This window comes from Protomyctophum parallelum (assembly GCF_964188405.1).
Source record: "Protomyctophum parallelum genome assembly, chromosome: 1".
NCBI classification, from domain to species: domain Eukaryota; kingdom Metazoa; phylum Chordata; class Actinopteri; order Myctophiformes; family Myctophidae; genus Protomyctophum; species Protomyctophum parallelum.
The window spans coordinates 88,086,083-88,107,480 of record NC_139697.1 but is presented as its reverse complement, the minus strand read 5'-3'; the positions used below and the strand labels follow the sequence as shown (position 1 = coordinate 88,107,480).

Below are 21,398 nucleotides of genomic sequence, written 5' to 3'. Positions count from 1 at the left end.
ATCTATTCCACATGTATTATACAAATGGTCACTTCCTTAAAAGTGGCACACACACAGCTTTTTCAGAAACACTTAAGGCACACACACACACACACACACACTGTACACTGTAACAGCTATTCAACACAAAGTAAGACTGCCATAGGGGGGGGGGGGGGAATGAAAAACATAAATGAAACGAGTATAAGCTCACAAACACATTTTTTTCACTATGACCTGTGGTAACATTTACTGTGATATAGACAATATACGGTATATCTCTGTATGTAGCGAAGCATTGTGCTACTTCCACGTTAAAATATATACACCAACGTTATGTACTCAAAACGCAAGTGCTTTGATGACAGGGCTGCATGGGAATCAACTATTACGCATGACGTATCTCAGAGAGTCATTAAATGTGAAAGAGACAGGAAGAGCTGATACTTAGGTATGCAATAAATAGTATAGTATTAAAATATCTACTGTATGTATGAAGGAGTGGGGAATTGCCTGTATGGAAATTCCTTAAGCTGCTTTCTCTTTCTTTTATACTATATTGTGACATATTAGTAACTGATGGATGGAATGCATTTTGATTCATCCTTCACACAATTATGTATTGTATCGGGGGATTATATGTCACTGGCTATCAGACAACAATAAATCATATCTTCGTCTATCATTTGTATTTTAGTTGTTGAAACAAAACTGGTGCAGTGCTGAAGCTGAACCCAACTTGATGATGGGAGGCAGCAATATACAATGGGAGTCTTTGATTATTGTGTGAAGTCACGGTCAACAGATACGTTGGAAGAGAAGAACTTGTAAAGCTGGTATCATCTTTAGCTACCTGATGTAGGATATACCCTGTTGCTCTTGTGTTTAGGGTTCACAAAAACATGGTGGATAGAGAGTTTTGGTACACTAATAGGGCCACTACGTTAACTACCATGTTAACTACCGTTAACAAATTAATTAATTAATTAAACCTGGTTGTTCCGACTGATCCTGTATACACCTAAAGAAAATATATATGCAACTCTTTCATTATGAGGATTTGGCTAATATGCAAGACATCTGTAGCACAAAATCCATTTCTAGATGAAAGCTAGGTGACCCTGTCTTCTGAAACAGTAGCCTTAAACGTTAAAAAAAATGGTTTGAGTGGCCAGTATTGGACTGCCTACCTAAACAAATACAGTGATTACGGTAAAGTTGTTCATGTAGTTTTCCCTAACAATTACAATTACTATAATGCATGATTGTGCATTTGTAATGCATTGTTGTAACCACATTGTACACAAGTCTCTATACCCACTGTTTTTCTGCACACATATTTTCTTTAGTGCACTCCCTTCACTGGTCATGTCATGTGTCCACACATTTAATAAATGTTTGTTGATGGCCTTTTGCCTTTTCTTTTGCTACATTGTGCCAATGCTGTACATGAGAAAAGAACTTCAGGTGTATAGCCCCCTGTCATTTGTGAAGAAAATGAGAAGTACGTCATCTACATAGGGTCTATGAATAGCTCACCCTATGTCCCAAGGACTGTGTATTATTTATAATATGCATGTGTGTCATTGTCGTCTTCCATTGTCTCAGCATATTTGACAGTGTTTCAGACTGTCCTCTTGCAATAGTGCTACTACTGCAGTCACAGGTTCGAAATCAGTAAGTCTCTTTCTTTTGTGCAGCTCTTCACGGCATACTCCGACTCTGTATTCATGCATTTGTTCCCACTCTCCTTTGTATGGGCTCACCCATACAAGGGGGCCTATCCTCTCTTCTCTCCAACTTCATCACGGCCCCCTCTTATGAGTAAGCCCTTTCCCCCTCAAGAAGCCAGGGGCATGCCTCCCTGCACCTTCCTCTACAGCAGTAGGTGAGGCATGCCTCTGGCCGAGTGTCTTCCTCGGCTACAGTCCCTCAAACAACAAGCGAAGGCCTTCTCTCCTCTGGCGTCTCCTCCAGTATCTGCAGCAGAAGGTCACAGATAGGCTTGGATATGGTGCGGTAGCCCGCCTGCGTCAGGTGCAGGAAGTCAAACATGTCCCGGGTTGTGATGGCTCCGTCGGAGTGCACAAACCACGCTCCCACGTCCAAGAACTGAGCCTGGTGCAGCCGTGGCAGCCAGGAACGGAGAAACCCGTTCACAGCAGCGTTCTTTTCTCGCAGTGGGTTGGGCAGCTCCCCGCGTGGCAGCAAACCCTGAAATTAATTATGGATTACTTAGCCTGGGAGGCACACCATTTGGGGTTTATGAAGCCTGGGGTGCATACCATTTGGGGTTCATGATCCGGTTGGGAGCGGATGATAACTTTCGTCATGTTTTGTAGTCATCAGGCCGGAACCCCCAAACCGGAATCAGAATTGCCCAAAATAATTCAGAGCGATCAAGGTCATCATAATTTTATGGCCTACTCAGATGCCTGAAGGTCTTTGACCGAAACGTTGCCTAAATAAAGTGTTTGTATTGCAAGTGCAGACGGTGTGCGGGTCTTTATGCACTTGTGCATGTTTTCTGAATTCATTGAGCCCTGCCTACGCACCCGTCTCAGAGCATATCAGGTGTGCATAAGACTTTGTTCCCTGTATGGCCTACCCAATAAAAGCCTTGATGTGGCGGATGAATCCGACAAGTTTCTTCAAGTACTTCTTGGAATAGTTTGTTTGGTATATCCATCTTTTATTCCAACTCGTAGCGATTGGCGAGACGAAAAACAAACAGGGGGGACCAAAACAAAGCGACGCCGGGAATAAGAGGGTTTTCTTTTTATTATCATCCAGTCTAAAACACACCTAGACCGGATCTCTGATAATGTTAACCCTGGTATCCCTAAAATAAAACATTTAACTTATTTTCAAGTAGAAAAATAGCATACTGTATAAGCTTGTGAGTTTGTAATGTAGACCTTTCTGTTTGCCACTGCCTTATAATATTTTGATATTTTCTTCTGCATTGTAGTTTTATTTTTATTTTTCCACTTTCAAATATCCTTTTATACGTTTCCTTTGCACTCTTAATCTTCTATGTCTTAATGTTTTAGGAACGGAAAAAAACAAAGCACACACACATCCACCCACTTGTAAACCGTTTTGATTTGCCGTGTTGACAGGTGCTATATAAATACACTTGCCTTGTCTTGCCTCAAAATTTGTTGAAATGCAGGTGTGCCTACAATTGACTTTGTAGCACATTAAAATGTGAGTAGTAGTCATTGGTGTGAATGCTTTTTTCCCCTTTTATAGCCACTGTATATAATTTCCCAGTCAAGCGTTCCCTTTAACTCTACAGAGATGTAAATGTATGACATCAAGTAAATAACAACTTACCAGTACAACTACTTTTGCCTTGGGAAAGCGAGAGGTGAGCAGCTCTGCAATGGAAAGAACACCCCCTGCAACTTGCTCCGCTGTGTGTTCATGATTGTTGGTTCCTACCCACAGCACCACGGCCTGCACCGGATGACAAACGGAGACAGATTCAGTTGGTCACTGGTCACCAGGGTATAGATAGCAACCAGGCTGGTCAGCCTTCGCCATGAAATTATTCTTAGTCAGTCCCAAGACCCTTTACTGTTATTTAGGATAGAACTAATAAACTCAGGTTTATTTGTATAGCCAATGGCTGCTGAGGTAGGCTTCAGAGTTTATTCCTGCTGAATGCAGTTTAAAACTGAACATATTGGTATCAATCCATGTCACCGTCACAGCTTTGGCCATAAATCATCCTACATAAACAGACCATTTTCCGTTAGTGGCTTTATTTTTCAGAGCGTAACAAATCACTGTGGAGTTAGTCATGGACGTTTGAATGTAATTTGAAAATCACTCCTTCCTTTTTGCAGGGAACTTTTGTGTCTAGACCTTTCACACGCATTTGAAATGCAAACAAATGTTACATTAACGTTACTGTCGAGGAATTCTGGATCAATCAGGATGCTGAGGCTGAAGTAGTCAGAGACATTTGACATACTAAGTTATACGTGTATTGCATGATATCAAGGGAGAAGTACATCAAGCATACAGGTCTGAGGTCGAGCACTTCACTGCTGAGACAGATGGATGAGACCTGACCATATTTATACACAAAGATAGCGAAAGCTTATGTTACAGTCACAAGCTGTAATTTCTTTACCGGGTGTACGGTACCAGTGGGACTAACTAACGGACGGACGGACGGGAGATGCAGGTTTTCATATTAAATGCAACCTATGGTCTCAAATATTACATTCAAAAGTTGACTGTTAAGCTTAATTTATACTCCATTGCACAAGGGTGTCCCTTGCCAAAAAGTACAGAAATAACAAGCTAAAAAAGGGCTTCGATGTGATGTGTCCGTTCTTTTTGGTGGGCAACATACTATAAATTAGGCTGCAATGCACTGAATAATGGATGTGTTGAGTGAAGGGGGCCGTCACCTTATGCAGGGCTGACGACAGCAGTTTCAAGAGCAAACGTGCATGAATAACCAAACCAGTCATGTCAGTCACAACTTTATTCTACTTTTGATATGAAAATCTGGCATGCAGCAATAGACGGTGCAAAGGCTATCTACTTGGTATCTTGTACCTCAGCTCAGACCTCAGTGCTTGACATATAAATAACAAAATTGGTTACCCAAATGACATTGCTATGAATGGTGGCGATTCATAAAATTGTATGCCATACCGTACCAGGTCAGCATGAAGTGCCGTCTTCAGTCTACTATATTTCCAAGGAAATATATATTTCCTCACGTCACATGCACGGCACACATTTGTGGGTCGTGGACACATTTTTATGGGTCCCTTTATTTTTGGTTTCCTATATTTAGTTTTTAATTATTATTTAAAAAGTATATATGTAAAAAGCTAAACATTTCATGATTTCTTTATTTTTTATTATTATTTTCATTAAATAAATCTAAGAAATTCCATAAATTAGAAAACAAATCAACACTAGTCAGATCTGGCCCAGAACATCACTCAATTTCAACCAACATAAATTCTGGCCCACTAAGACGGATGTCCAGAGAGAGTCCGATCGAGGCCAGATCAACTTATGTCATATCATAAGATCTGATCAGATCTGGCCCAGAATAAGCTATTTTAACTGGTGAAGGCGTCCTGGAAATTACGTAAAGATCATCCCCGTATGGGCTGTGATCTGGCCTAGTTCTGAACGTCACCGGAGTACATTGTACCATGCATGGATGTTAGTCAATGGGCTATTAATATTAAGAATTAATTCAGTTTCTACCTCTCCTTGGTACAAGTTTGTCCCTTCTGGCTCTGAACAGTGTGTTCTTTCTCACCTTGGGCCTAATGTTCTCCAGCTCTCCATTCTGCAGCCTCCACAGCACATTACAGGTGGTGTCTCCCCCGATGCCAAAGTTTAGAGCATGGAGAGGAGAGAATAACTCTCTCCAGACCTATATGGACAGCAGAACATGTTGCATTGGAATGCCTGCTTTATTAAGACCAACACATACCATATTGTTGCATGATTCTAAAATTATATTAGCTGAACCTCCCCGATATTTCTTTTTTTTGGGGCTTTAAAAACAAAACAAAAAAGAATAGTTGCACAGTAGAGACACACAGGAAACAGGGAGAGAAATATGCAGCAAAGTTTTTCAGGATTCAGGAACTGGACTCGAACCCACTAAGCGATGTCAGTGTCAATCTTGTAACTTTTACATTTTTATTCTGTCTGGAGTGCAGGATTTAATAGGCAAAAAATAATAGGCAAAAATAACTTGTTGAAACGTTACTTAACTGTAGTACTTCTTATTAATAACCTTATACTCTAGACTTCTACACCATGTATGGAACCCCTGGACTGTGCGGCCACTTCCCAGAGTCAAAACAAACCTCAGGGAAATACATCTGTCCCTTGGCTTCTAGAGAGCCCTGTAAGCCAATCAGAAGCTTCCCATGCAGGCTTTTTTTTTCCTCTGGCAAAACCCAGACATGCTGACTTGTGATTCCAGTGGGTCATCTGACCACATGAGACTATCACACAATGCTGGAATGCTTAGACATTCACTCACTATGATCTTCATTTTGGGTAATAATCGTTAAAATGCATAGGTGGAAATGAGAAGCAATTCACACCGATATGGCTCAAAACCAATGCCAGAACATAATTAATAGCAAACTTCCAATATGATTGTCTATAATGTCCTCGGTTTAGTTAAATAATATAATGTTCATGTCCGTACATTGTGAAATCACAAATGTAAGTCATATCTATTTGAGAGATACTGGACATTGGACAAGTGAGAATTTCATAAGAGTTCCCTCATTTTGGTACCGATTTGGTCTTCCTGAATATTTCACACAATACACAAGCAATCACTCACAAAAATACACAAGCAGTCAGACAGATTCTCTCTCTCTCTCTCACACACACACACACACACACACACACACACACACACACACACACACACACACACACACACACACACACACACACACACACACACACACACACACACACACACACACACACACACACACACACACACACACACACACACACACACACACACACACACACACACACACACCAATGATGTGTTATACAAAGGCAAGTAATAAAAACATCAGTGGTAATTCATCCATTTGTACAAATCTAAACAAATGGACCCATCTTCTCTCACCTCATACTGCTGCATAAGCTGAACCATAGAGTCTCCGACAAAAAGCACATCTGGTTCAGCATCTTTACACTCTTGTACAAATCGTGTATGCTGCAAAAGAGACAACTTGGTCACGACAACAGGGTTGGACTTGGAATTATGTTTTTAATGCAGCAGGTTTACAAACAATATGTGCCCATTCGGCTCAAGAAACACCATAGGGAAAGTCAAAATCCCATGTTAACTGTATTTCATATTTGCAAATATTAGCAAAAACAGCCCAACATGTTTTATCACTCTGTAATTACTTATATTTATTTACTAATGTAAAATAAAAAAGGTAGGATAAGTGATATTTTTGGTTAAAACTAAATGTATTTTTTAATTAAAAGGTAAAAGCACTATAGTCTGATAGTAATCATTGCTATAGACTAAGTGTATGTATGTTCAGTAACAGGGTTCGACCTGTCTCTCCAGTTCTTTAATAAACAGAAAATAAATTTTCAAGCAGCTGAGGTGACACAGTTTTTGCCAACCAGTTAAAGATGTGTCTGCTCATTTATTTGTGAATTAATATCCTGTTAATATCCCCCTCACTGTATACGTTTCTTTTCCCTTTTTACCTCCTCTATGATGATTTCCTGTTCTATATAGAAGTGTATATTCGTACATCTCTAAATGTTTTGATGAATTGAAAATGGTGGGCCCTATTGTAAACAAGTGTAATGCTTTATGGCGTCGTCCACTCACACAGTTAACAGTTTTTGTATTGAGTTGTACTTGAAATGTACTGTAATTCTGCAAACTGTTAATAAATCAATCCTGTTTTTACCTTTTTTTTATGAAACAGGGAATTGCTGTTGTGTGAGCGGATTATATATTGACAGACTATTTAGCTAGCTACCCACCAGTGACATCCAGCGTCCATCTCCTAGCACGTCCTCCACTGCCTGGGCTACTGCAGCTGGATTCATGTCATGGTCACTCATCCTATAAGGATATGGACATCACATATTATATATCCGTATTGTTATTTCTCACCCATCAACACACACTGCAGTGCAATGGCATAACGGTGATGCTGACCATTACTGAATGAGGGAATTCTAGTAGGGTTACGTTCAAATTACACATATTTTGCACCGACTGCAGAACGTTGCACCAGGAAACGACATGGTATAACTTACAATGCAGCATGTTGTTATTACCGTTACATAAATGCAGACAGTTTAATACACCAATTCCAACATGGCACGTGTTTAAGTAGCTCTGATCCATAGCATAGCTCTAATGCTTAATTCTGCCTAATGCAAGGTAGAATTAAGGCATTAGGGCTATGGACCAGACCATAGACAGTGGCGTCGCACACTGTGCAGTAACAGTACCATGTACACTTTTAGCTTGCTATGCTATAGCTAATCACTGCAGACCAGAGAGAGAGAGAGAAATGGTGCAATTCTGCTGACCACGAACTACCATCGGTGTAACTAGTAGTTAGTTAGTTCCATGGTTCAAGTTGTCTAGATACCTGCAGGCTGATAGTTGTCGTCCCTCTGCAGCTTCAGAACAAACACACTACGCCCAAGGAGGAGCTAAAGCAGCACTTCTGTCCTCGCCTCGCCTCGGTCGATGTCCCAGCGGTGCTGCTGCTATGATGATGATGATGTAACGGTGATGCTTTACCGTTAATGTTAGCTGCTGGTGGTGGTCGCTACAGCGAGGACACACACAGTGGACAGATAGCCGATCCGTGTGTCGTGCACTGCACACGAGACAACAAAAAGAGGGCCAGGACTCGGTCAGGAGCATGCAGAGCTAACACATCAAAGAGGAAAGAGCCGTCGGCCCCAAAGGGAAAAGATGTCCAGTCCTGTCCTACAGTCCTACGCCGCCCCCCCTGAAACTGACATGACACAACTCGCGCGAACTGGATCATGGGCGGGACCCGCGGGAGAGTCTTTGTTGTTCATAATAAATCACTACCACCACCTACTAGGCTACCACCTTCTATTTAATTCATACTAGAAACGAACAGAATATGCAGTAGTACATTTTGCGGGGAATATTAATTTGCCACGCTTGACAGCTATGTGTAGACTAGACGGTGACAACAAAGGGTCTCATATTTTATTCTCTCTTCGTAAACGGTGACAATTGTCACAAGTTATCAGTTACCACAACCATCGCAACAATAGAGTTATAAAGGGGGAGACCCCGTTAGGATCCCGAAGATAAGGGAAAAACATGGTTTCGTTTTGTTCTAACTGGGTATCTCAGAGAATCTGAGGGCCTCTAGGCTCTGCTGCTAGTCTGCAGCATATACTAATTTAGATTCAACATTAGATCAGAATATACTCTAAAATCAGAATCCGCTATTCTTGTAATGCGGCAGTGTGGCCACGAGATGGCAGCAAATAGTATAGGTAGAAATTGCTTGACATAATTATTTACTGTAGGCTACACTTTATCTGGTCTTATTATGGGGAAATAATAATACAGCAGCAATTTCCCCCAATCGTTGATTACTGGATTACTACTATTATTCCAAACGGTGTCGCCAACGTGTAGAAAATATGAAACCAAACGTGGTGTGGCAGTGGCTCTGCTGCAGAAACAGGTTCTACAGAATGCAGGTGCCATAAACGTCCGCCCAGAAGGCAGGACTGAAAGGTGTGTGTGGGTGACTGTTTCTCCAAATGCGTAATCTGCTACAGTCACTACACACAGTACACACTTCCGTCAGTTCCGATTGTTCGCCATTCTGCACGGAAACACGTTCATGATTGTCGAGTCGCTAAACTTATTTACATGCCCGGGACTTGAATAGAAGGTTTACCTGCCTGGTGTAAGAAGGGCAGAATAAATAAACAGGCCTATATGTATCGGATATGGATTCAGATGTGTGTTCTTTTGGGGGGAGGATACGTGGTGCTGCCAGGTGAGAGCTGAGGAACTTCCTTGTGCTTGTTTGTGCTTCTAGTGGGATTTGCTTATGTTTAACAAGTGTTTAGCAAACATAATGTTATTTGACACCAATGATTTTCAATACGTGCGATTCGTATTTAGACGTTATAGACTACACTGATGTTTTCTTGTCCTGCTATGTTGCCATTGCTACGTAGTTGTGATCGCTTCTGCTTGAGTAGTCTTCAAGAGACTACTGATCTGATCAGATCAGGCTGATTGATTCTTGATTGATTGAAGTATTTATTAACAGTTTGCAGAATCGGTACATTTCACATGACAGCACAAAGACTGTTACTGTGGACGACACACCCCTTTCCCCCCTCACTGTATATGTTTTCTTTTCCCTTTTTACCTCCTTTATGATGATGATGATTTCCTTTTTTTTTGCTATATAGAAGTGTCTCTAAATGTTATGATGAATTGAACAAAGTTGGGCCCTCTTGTAAACAAGTGTAAGGCTTATTGGGTCGTCCACTCACAGTTAACAGTTTTTGCATTGCGTTGTGCTTGAAATGTACTGTAATTCTGCAAATTGTTAATAAATACTTCAATCAATCAATCATTATTCATTACACTTGTTCAGTTTTACAACAGGGTCCACCTTTTTCAATTAATCAGAACATATAGAGACGTACTGTACACACATATACACTTCTACACTGCTGCATGTGCCTTATTCAGTGGAGCTGTTTCTATATGCATACTATTTGATACTGTTGAATCAAATTCCAGTGGGCTGGGTGTGGACTGTGAGTCTTGAGTCTTGATTTTCTGGTTGAAGACAGTGTTCAAAATGAATAGGCCTTCGTTGCCATGATGTTGTCAGATATAAGATGGACTGGGAATGGTTAACAATTTGTTTTCATTGCAGATATTTTAGTTGATATGAACATGCCATGTGTGTATGCAGTATGCACTATTGAGTTTATGAGAAGCAACTGACTAGGCTATAGCATTGATTCATAGCCCCTTTCGGGACCCTCTATGATTCATCTAGCCGCAATTTGCAACTCTAGATTTTTTTACAATGGGTTGAATCTAGAGTTGCAACAAGCTCCATCCACTTCCTATTCATCATTTTTGGTTTGTGATCTGCTTGTCTTAAATTACGTTAAACTCACCAACATTGCAGCTGCAGTCCAAGCTTGAATTATCCTCTTTCAATCTGCCGAGCTTGTTTTCCATAAAAATCCACCGTAGAGATGTTATGAGCTACTTTCTGTCAAGACATCCTCTGCAAATGATTATTTTTTTAAGTGTTGCAGTTTGGAAGCACTCGTTTCTGTTAACGGGTCGCGCTGCTGCCTCCTGTATTATGTGCAAATTCGAAACAGGTTGAACGCAGGGCCGTTCAGTGACGTACGACGAGTGCTTCCAAACTCCAGCACTTAGAAAAATAATCACTTGCAGAGGATGTCTTGACAGAAAGTAGCTCATAACATCTCTACGGGGGATTTTTATGAAAAACAAGCTCCGCAGATTGAAAGAGGATAATTCAAGCTTGGACTGCAGCTGCAATGTTGGTGAGTTTAACGTCGTTTAAGACAAGCAGATCACAAACCAAAAATGATGAATAGGAAGTGGATGGAGCTTGTTGCAACTCTAGATTCAACCTAGCCCCTTTCGGGACCCTACATAAAGCTTTTCTGAAATTTTGATGAGTTTTATGTTGGGTCCCTGGTCAGAACTATATTTTCGTATGGGAATTCCAGAACGCGGAAGTAGAAATTCTCTCTAAGATTGAATCTGCGCCGTGTGACGGTCTTTTTTTGCTTGAGTTATTCTGAATTTGGGAACTTTAAGCACATCAGTGAGCTGGATGCAATCCTACCTGGAGGGGAGAGAACAGATGGAGAACAGATGGTGGAGGTGAACGGAACACTGTCCCCTCCCCTCCCAGTGAGCTGTGGCGTCCCACAAGGAAGCATACTAGGGACTTTACTGTTCCTAATATATGTTAATGACATGACTTCAGCTTGTGACTGCAACTTGTTCCTGTTCGCAGATGACTCAGCACTGCTGGTCTCGGACAGGAACAAACTGCAGGTTGAAAAGACCCTCAGCTCTGAACTCGGTAGAATATGCACCTGGCTCGCTGATAACAAACTATCCTTACACCTGGGAAAAACTGAATCCATTCTCTTCGGATCAAATAGTAATCTCAGCAAGGCAGATGGCTTCTTGGTTAGAGTGGGTGACAATGTTATCACACGAAAAGATCAAATTACCTACCTAGGTTCCATCCTGGAGGCCAATCTTTCCGGTGATAAAATGGCCACCAACGTAATCAAAAAAGTCAATCAAAGAACAAGATTCCTTTACAGGATCTCCTCACTGGTCAGCAAAAACACCTTGAAGACCTTAACAGGAGCCCTCGTACAAGGTTTCTTTGACTATGCATCCACCTCTTGGTACCACAGCACCTCAAAGGCCCTTAAAACAAGGCTCCAGACCTCCCAAAACAAACTGGTCAGGCTCCTACTTGGCCTCACCCCCCGAACCCACCTCACCCCTGCCCACTTTGACAGGCTGGGATGGCTTAGGGTCAACGACAGAGTACAGCATCTTGCAATGGGTCTGGTCCACAAGATTCGTTACACCACCAAGATACCCATGTACCTGTCTAAATACTTCCTTAATGTAAACGAAGTCCACACCCACAACACCAGAGGGAGTGCAACAAACCATGTACAACCCAGATTCGGCACAAACAAGGGACTAAATTCTTTTCGCTCCTATGCCACCAAAATGTGGAACGCCCTACCAACAGTCATTAAGACATGTGAATCCCTTGACTCCTTCAAAACCGCTCTCAAAGGGCACCTACGGATGGCTGCAATTCGAAACTGGCCTCTGTAAGATCTGAATCCCCCCCACCCCACCCCCCCCCCTTTTCCCCTCACTGTATATGGGTGGGTGACGTGACATGGTGTCCCTGGCTGTCCTTAGTGTCACTCATGTATAAATAAGAAATATATTTGTCAAAAACCTTCTGAATATTGTGCAGGACATTATGGTCCATGTGAACATACTCAAGATTAAAACATTTCATTCCTCATTTCTTCAGAATTGTCAACCAAACACAGCAAAACTCATATGGTGCGACTGTCCTGGCCTTGTTTCTCAAAGTAGGAACTTAAATAAAACTAAGGACAAAAATGCTAAAATTATTTTAAAAAATCCATAAATATAATATAGATGTCTATTTGTGAGCCTAATCTTTTCAAAGTCCAAGCATAATGTTTTCAGTCATTTCTGATCAAAAATATTTTGTCCCCCAAACCAAAATCATATTGTGTGACACCATTTTGGGAAATTTCAACAGGCAATTGTTTACACACCCATTGGGATAGAGAGGTACTTCTTCAGTAAGGCTGTTCAGCACGTGCATTACAATAGCATGACAGGTGTCTGTGGTGAATTATCATTTTAACATTTTCATAAAATACGATCTTGTTGGAACGCTGACAAATGCGACTCTTCCAAGTGTCTGTGGGTGTGACACCTTTTTCATTAAAAAAGCTTAAGGTATTAGATTTTTTGGTCATAATTACATGTAAATCTCTGTTGCTTTGTTATAGCTAGCATGTTGTTAGCATGCTAATGTGTAGCTAGTAGCCTCAAGGTTATGTTAAGTGCAGAAAACGTAATATCGTGTGACACTATCATAATGGTGTGACTGTTTTTCTGTCACGCCATATGACTTTTTTGTCACACCATATGATACAACCTGTAATTTCCTACAGATATAGCAATAAATAACAAAGTCCCATGTTTCTTTTGTCCATTTAAACATTTGTTTTAAACATTTTCACCTAAAATCTGCAACTATCCACAATAAATTGTGTTTAATTTCGTTTTATTCAGTCATTGCCATGTTATTCAATGTTAAAGCAAATTTCCTGTTGCTGTTTTTCCTGAGTAATTGTTTAATCCATCTGTAAAGTTCAGTACTCACTAATAAGTAGGTTAAAACACAGTTTGCTTTGAAAAATGAAGATATGATCATACGGTGTGACACTAAATAATTTGGTGTGACGTTCCAAATAGTGAAAAAATCATACCTTTATTAATGATGAAACCATTAATGTTTATGGATTACATAGCAAATAGTCTAAGGAAGAGTCACAAATATTTGTGTAATTTTAGAGAAAGTTTTGTCACAATAAATGCAAAATATATTGAAAGACCGATAACATGGGCCTCACATTGAGTGTTGATTACGAAAATAATATACAGATTTAATACATTTTCACAAAACTATAGTGGATCACAGGTTAGTTATGATAAAGGACTTTGATAAAGTGAGCAACTTAAGAAAGTTGTACTCCATTTTCATTTTATAAACAATTATTGTCATGTCACACCATATGACGATTTTAGGCACAAGTACAACAAAATGCTGAATAAATTCTGATTCCAATAAAATATCTAAAAACAAAATATGTTTCCATAAAGATGAGAGTGAGTAGAACAAAAGTAAATCATTTTTATTCCTGTTATTTAAAGGTTTTAAAAAAACACTTTTTTTGGGGTGTCACGTCACTGACCCATATGTATCTTTTCCCTTTTTGCTTCCTATATGATGAATTCCTGTTCTGTTCTTTAGCTACATAGAAATGTCTATTTGTATGTCTCTAAATGTTTTGATGAATTGAACAATGTGGACCCTGTTGTAAACAAGTGTAATGCTTAATTGGGTCGTCCACTCACAGTTAACAGTCTTTGTATTGAGTTTGTGCTTGAAATGTACTGTAAATTCTGCAAACTGTTAATAAATATTTCAATCAATCAATCAAAGTACCTATACATCCCGTTGCGAATATCTCCTGTGGCGCGGAAGCCGTTAAGTATTTTTAATCTTTGTTTGACCGATTTGGTCGCTTTATTTCTTCTTGTTTGTTTACCGTTTATTGTACCGCCTCCCGGTGTGCGGTTGGCTTGTGCGGCTACGTCCCTGCCTCTGATCTGCTCTGTCATAGCTATAGCGCCACTAGCTAGCCAGATAGGCGGTACAATGAGGTGTCAATAAACAAGGAAGGAAGAGAAGAATCCAAGCTTCCAATTCGGGCAAACATATATTAAAAATACTTAACGGCTTCCGCGCCACAGGAGATATTCGCAGCGGCATGTATGGGTACTTATACTAAACATATTCAGAAACGCTCACACGGAAAAATATCGTCACAGAGCGCGGCCAGGCGCTAAACATGTTGTTTATGTTTAAGAATGGCTGTGTACCAGGTGGCATGGTAGTGGTGCAACAGGACCCCATGGACTGGGTCGAACAAAATGTCAGAAACTTCAGTACCATTGGGTTCTGCTTGGAGGGCTAGATTCAACCCATTGTAAAAAAAATCTAGAGTTGCAAATTGCGGCTATGATTCATCTAATTTCACCTTGTTAAGAGTGGTTGGCCTCTCAAGCTGCAGATGATATAAATACATTTATGTGACTTCACTGCAGTCTTTTCAGTCTTCCAATCCCCTCAGGAGCTGCAGTCTCATAAAAGGAGTGTCGTGGGTCTCACAATGGGTCAGTGAGTGTGACCAGTGGCGCAACACCCATTAATTGCCAGCACCATGGTCTCACGAACCCATAAACGATATCGAACCATCTATTATTGTATAAACCACACACACGAATTAGGATAAATGTTTCTTTTCTGTTTAGAAAGAGGGCATACGATCTTCTGACTGAATGTAGTCAATCTACAAATTACAAGAAGTTTTGTTTGGACAACTATTACAACTATTTCCATTCCTGCAGTCTCCCATTTCACCCTCTGGGCTCAGTACTGTCATTAATGATTAAGCTGTGTGCAATGGCATACATACAGTACCAATATCCCCATGAACACAGCACAGGCATCACTGTATCTATCCTCTGCCATTTGATTGCATTGTCCTGGTGTAAAGTAATAGTACATTAAAAGCAATTAAGTTTTCATGAGCCATCACTTAATTTTTTTCAGGGGGACTGCAATCACTGGATGCAAAAAGAGCTTCATGAATGTCATGAACACAAGAGGTTTTAGGCACCATTTTACTGTCGGCAACATATTTTAGAAATACAAGTCAGTGAACACCAGAGATATGAGGCAATGCAGCTCCCATTGTAGAAATGAAGGTAATGGGTTGCACACACCAAGACCTTGTTTTTATTTTTGCATGATGGAATGACAGACGTTTCGGCTATCCAGCCTTCATCAGTGTGTCACGAAGTGTGAAGGCTGGATAGCTATCTGGAAGTTATCGCAATGCAGTTCCCCCAACGGTCAAGGACTTTTGTGGGCTTTTTGCCTTCACTAGCTAAGTAAACAGAGGAAGGAGTGAGCTGTTGTTTTGAGTGAGAATTTACATTAAGGTCATGTTCTCCTGATAGAGAGTGTGTGTGTGTGTGTGTGTGTGTGTGTGTGTGTGTGTGTTAAATTGCTGATATACAATATTTACCTGTGGAACCGAGTCAAACTAAATGTAATGCCTCAACTCCTGCATTCCAAGTGCTTAAGGGTGTGGGTCCCCAGTTCAAATATGATTAATTTGGAGGGTCACGGGCACAGCCTGAAAAGGTTGAGAACCACTGCTTTTGGATTAGATGGCCTCAGGCTGCGACAGCAAGGGGGTTGCTGTGCTCAATGTAGGTAGGAGTCAGCTGGGCACGTGGGTGTGGGCAACCTCACGCTTCAAGCTCTATCCTGTTCTTTCCCTGACATTTATACTGGGCTTCCTTTAAGCAGAAATGCACACAATATGAATGTATGTGATCTGGAATAAAAATGCGTTTCATTTAGCAAAGTGTGTGTGTGTGTGTGTGTGACGTGTGTGTGTGTGTGTGTGTGTGTGTGTGTGTGTGTGTGTGTGCACGCGCATATTTTTATAACTAGACCTGTACATGCCCATCGGCCTACTTGAAAACGATGCAACTTGGGAACCTCAATACCCGTTGTCAACTTGTCATAGCACCTGTTTTAACTATCTGTCTGTCTGTGTCCCACATGGAGATCTCTGTGTCTGAAGAGTGCAAACTGACTGTGTAAAGTGGAGTGGTTAAGTAATAATTTTGCAAGTGTGGGGTTGCCATGGCAATCAATTGGCTGAGGCAAAGGCACAGGTGAGGGGACTTTGGCTCATTAGGCCCACTGGCAGAGCCTGACCAGTGCCTTCTGTGGTGGTTCTGGAGAACCGTGCGTCCGACCGAACTCGATAACGGACACTGCACTCCTTGCGGGGGTGTGGAACGCGTGGGTCGAATATGAAGTCGGTGGGGCAAACGGTTCTCGAGTTATGTGCATTACAACTGTACACACACACATGCACGCACGCACGCTGACAGAGACGTGGCGCATTTATAGTAGCTTTGTTTGCTGCACACTAACGTGTGTGTGTGTGTGTGTGAGAGCGAGAGAGCTTTGCAGGAGTGCATATCTGCTTTTTTGTACATTTCTGTTCCGTTAAGTTCTCTCTCACTGGCTTGTTGCACAGGGCTGCTGCAGGTCAACGGGATAGAGATCTTCACTTCAAGTGAGGTGGAAGCAGTGAACGGGACCAATGTCAGACTGAAATGCACCTTCAAGTCCAAACTCCCGATTTCATCCAACACTGTGACTGTATCCTGGACCTTTCATCCCCTGACCCCAGGACCGGAGGAGTCTGTGTGTGACAAGAGTGATCTTTATGAAATCCACGCACACATTTTAATATTCCACACTATTTTGCCTGTGTCGCATCTGCACGTTGTTAATGTGTGTGTGTGTGTGTGTGTGTGTGTGCGTGTGCGTGTGCTAGGTGTACTACTATCAGGAGACATCATATCCTCCCACAGGCGGGCGTTTTAAAGACCATGCCGTGTGGTCGGGGGACATTGCGAAGCGAGACGCCTCCATCACGCTGCATCACGTTGCGCCTACCTTCAATGGCACCTACATCTGCCAAGTGCAGAACAAGCCAGACGTGCACGGGAAAAATGGAGAGATCGTGCTTAAGGTCGTCAGCAAAGGTCAGTTCGCAAGTCCGGCTGATGGACAACAATTGTATCTTTACTTTACCCAACTGTAGGCAAATATCATAATTTATGGCCTGTTTTATACTTCATTCTATTGTACAATGTTGGCATGGAGGGAAAAAAAGGGCGAAAAATAACCGATCTACAAGCTCACGTGTCATATCCCAACACACTGTGAGCTTATAGATTTGCTACCTCACTATGTTTAAAAAAATAAATAATCATTAATCGTATAACCAAGGCAAACATTTGCCCAGCCATAATAGAGGGTATGCGCATGCATAAAGTGAATGGCAATTCACTGGCAAAGGGAGTGGAAAAGTGAGTTTAACGTCATTTAACGTTGTTTAATGCAATCACAATCAGATAGGACTTTTCTGTTTGGATGGATGGGCTGTCAAGCCAGAAAGTAGTTTTTTCTTTCGTCACTCAGTAGGCGTTCCTGCGTATCTTCAGGGTATGATGATGATGATGTCATGCCTGTATGTATGCTTCTTTGCAGTGGCCCTTTCTGATTTGGGAATCCTGGCCGCAGCGGTGGGAGGAGCCTGTGGGTTAATCCTAATCCTTTTGGGCATATTTGTGTGGGTGAAGTACTACCGGAAGAGACAGTCCTCCGACACGGATGTGGAGCTGCATGCACGGGAGCAGGACTGGAAAGAACCCACAGTGTGGTGAGAGACCCTGCTCCTCTTCCTCCCTCCTTCTACCGGTGAGAGACCCTGCTCCTCTTCCTCCCTCCTTCTACCGGTGGGTTGTGCGGAGTCTGCAAGGGGTTGACTTTGTGGAAAGACTGGTTGGGTGTTTGGAATGGCCTTTTTTCTATGCACCCCCCCCCCCCCGCCCTATTGTGAACCTGCCAGAAGTCTTGTAGTTTACACCAGTATGTGCTCTTACTCTTACTGTTTACTTTAATCACACGGCAGGTCTTTTAAGCACACTGGACTTTTTTTTAACCTTTTAATGATTGTAGACAGAGTTACTGTTCTTCTTACTACTGATTTTCATGGTTTTTATAATTTGTTTTTAAGTCACAGTGTACAGACATGGATATGGTGGGAGGAGTTTTCTAACAAAAGTGCCGTTCTTGAAGCTACTGACCTCAATTCACAGCAGTAGAGCTACAAGTACTAAAGAGGCTCTTAGACTGGTTCCCAAACACTGGGTGGGGAACATTTGTGGATCGCGAACGCGTTTAAAGTGACTGCCATTATTTTGTATTATCATTTAAAAAATGCACAAAACTCATTAAAAAAAAACATCATCATCTGATAAATACAAGTAAAAAATTATCAGAATCAAGAAAACCCATTAATTGGAAAACAAATGTTTAAGAAACAGTGAAAATAGCTGTTCTACAAGCACAGTTCTTGCGATTTTCACTACTTTGGGTCCCAGGAGACATATCTTCATGTCATTCTTTTGGGTCTTGAGCTAAAAGGTTTGGAAACCACTGCTTTAGACAGCCCTTTATTATAAATGACTGAATTAGTCTCGTAGCAACAATTTCAACAAATAAAGAATGCTACAAAGGGTTATTATTAAAGCAATATGTTTAACCACACAATTTGTCATCTGTTTGCAAATCTACTCACATTCATGGGATGACATAGTATCTATCTACAGTACAGTATGTAATTGGTGCAAATTTGACTGCAAATACTCTCTTAGTCTAACTTCTGTGAATTGAGGATGGTCAGTTATTTTTACCCTGTGCTTAATTGTGTCTGCCTTATGTGCCTGTGTCTGTGGGTTTAAGTGCAGAGGACAAAAGCAGGTGCAGATGAAGGTTTTCCTTACAAAAACAAAACACAAATACAGCCAAAATAAGATTTCTTTCAACATAACAGACAACCTACCTACCTTCAACTGTGAACATACTATACAGTATAAGAAGAAATTAGTGCCTCAAGGCCAGTGACTATGATGTTTTTGATGATAAAATAGAAAAACAGGAGAGCTATACCAGGGCATTGTTAGAATGGTCTTGTTGGTTCAACAAAGTGGAACAACATCCATACTCAAAAAGAAGATGAGCCCAAGACACTCTCAGAATACTCTATTATGAAGTAGCCTGGTATTAAAGGTTTTTTACTTTATGATTGACTATCTTTTTTATGATGATGATAAATTAACTAATATAGTAATCATGTGTCTGTCACTGATTGACCCCTTGCATCAGTTCTTTGTGGTGGTCTGGAGGTAAGATACTATGTCTGGGTTCATTCCAAGTCAAGAAGTCTGGATATTGGATTCTCCGTGGTTTCTACTCTTCTCTCTTTCTGTTCTGCTTTTGGACGTTTGGTGAGGTAAACTAACACAGCCTTGTTCATTTATTAGATCTTGGATGGAATATCCATCTAGGGGTGCAAGAAGGAAACACAGGGGTCAGTTGGTGTTTTTCTGCAGGGCTGTTTTAAAAGGCTGTTTCTGTTCAATCACCGCAGATGCTGCCTAGACTAGATTCAGAGAAAACAGCCTTTTAAATGGGACTACCTTTTACGCAGAGCCTCGGTTTCGATTGGCACTGATGGGACCCTTGTTTTACAGCGCCGGATACTACTAGTAGGGCGGTGTTATATAACCTCACAAAAACTATGCCTAAACCTAACCCTAACCTCAGTAAAACTATGCCTAAACCTAACCATAACCTGTAAAACAAGTGCCCCCTCAGCGACCATCGACTCCCAGGCTCTGCGAAAAAGGTCATCCCTTTTAAAACCGCCCAGAAACATGAACTGGACTCTCCTGTGTTTCCTTCTTCCGATTGGCTACGGCCGATCACGTGACACGCACATTGACACTGGGTTACAGGTGCATGATGGGAAGCAGAGGTTTTTTGCATCTAGGGATACAAGAGTTAATCGAACTAATCCTTTCAACCAATTGTAAGACATACAAGCGATAATCAATAATTTAATTAAATAATCCATTAGTATCCCTATTTGGGCATGTTATAGGCGAATAGTTAAAAAGAAAAAAAGTGTAGCCAATGTTTTTAGCTATTTTAACTTAATTTTGCACGATCCCATTGTGCGACAAATAATGCTTAAGTTGTTCATCGATTTGTTTTGTAATTATTTTTTATAAATATGCATCTCGATTATTCTATTAATTGAAAAATGAATCTATAGAATAATTGTGAGGAGAAGCCCTAATAGCCGTCAACATCTCTACGTGTGGGGGTTCATGCATGTTATGTGTTTGTGGGGTTTATCAGTAACCTCGAGGAGGCAATTCATCTGAAAACAGTGGAGAAGTCAGAAGCAAGCAGTGGAGATGATGAAGAGGAGGGAGACGGTGGAGAAAAGGAGGATGACGACGACGATGGCTGATTCATTAGTTGCGATTGATTGATTGATTTCAGGTTCACTCTTGATGGGGTAAAACCTTTCCTGTCATATCACTATTCATTATAACTATAAAATGCCGAAGGAGAAGGGATCGACACTGGATCAGCTCGGACAGTTTAAGCCAGAGACATGAAGATTGCAAGGTGGAATCGTCAGTCATTTCTTGTACTAGAACCTGAATAAAAAAGGCTTAAAGTGTCCGAGCTGATCCCATGTCTATCTATCTATCCCTTCTTCTGCTCCTGTGACGCACCGGCCTATAGCAGCATTAAGCAACAGATCCAAACTTGGAAATGTGAATTTCCCAGTACATTCTGGGCTGGTGGAACACAGTTTATTTTATATATATTTTTGTATGTATAACATTGCATTCAGATAATTTCAAACAGTTGCTCACAGTGGGAAATACTGTTAGATTTTAATGCACATTCCCATTTTTCCACATTATACAACTTGCACTA

The 21,398-nt window shown here is 41.1% G+C and overlaps 2 protein-coding genes across 3 annotated transcripts; one reads left to right on the top strand and one right to left on the bottom strand.

Moving 5' to 3' along the window:
* Window positions 1–678: 678 nt before the first annotated feature.
* Window positions 679–8,505, bottom strand: pafah1b2 (platelet-activating factor acetylhydrolase 1b, catalytic subunit 2). The gene is made up of 6 exons (XM_083783124.1): window positions 8,142–8,505; window positions 7,522–7,603; window positions 6,635–6,724; window positions 5,282–5,398; window positions 3,319–3,441; window positions 679–2,193 (listed from the first exon to the last, which is right to left on the bottom strand). Exons 2-6 carry the CDS (start codon window positions 7,600–7,602, stop codon window positions 1,912–1,914), a joined length of 693 nt encoding a protein of 230 aa, XP_083639250.1. The 5' UTR covers window position 7,603; window positions 8,142–8,505; the 3' UTR covers window positions 679–1,911.
* Window positions 8,506–9,324: 819 nt separating this feature from the next.
* mpzl2b (myelin protein zero-like 2b) lies at window positions 9,325–21,142 on the top strand. Of its 2 annotated transcripts, none has more exons than XM_083783090.1 (5): window positions 9,325–9,551; window positions 17,065–17,234; window positions 17,368–17,578; window positions 18,087–18,258; window positions 20,805–21,142. In XM_083783090.1, exons 1-5 carry the CDS (start codon window positions 9,491–9,493, stop codon window positions 20,917–20,919), a joined length of 729 nt encoding a protein of 242 aa, XP_083639216.1. In that variant the 5' UTR covers window positions 9,325–9,490; the 3' UTR covers window positions 20,920–21,142. The 2 variants fall into 2 exon arrangements, with proteins under 2 accessions (XP_083639216.1, XP_083639217.1); XM_083783091.1 differs by having other exon boundaries at window positions 18,087–18,296; window positions 20,805–20,886.
* The last annotated feature ends 256 nt before the right edge of the window (window positions 21,143–21,398 follow it).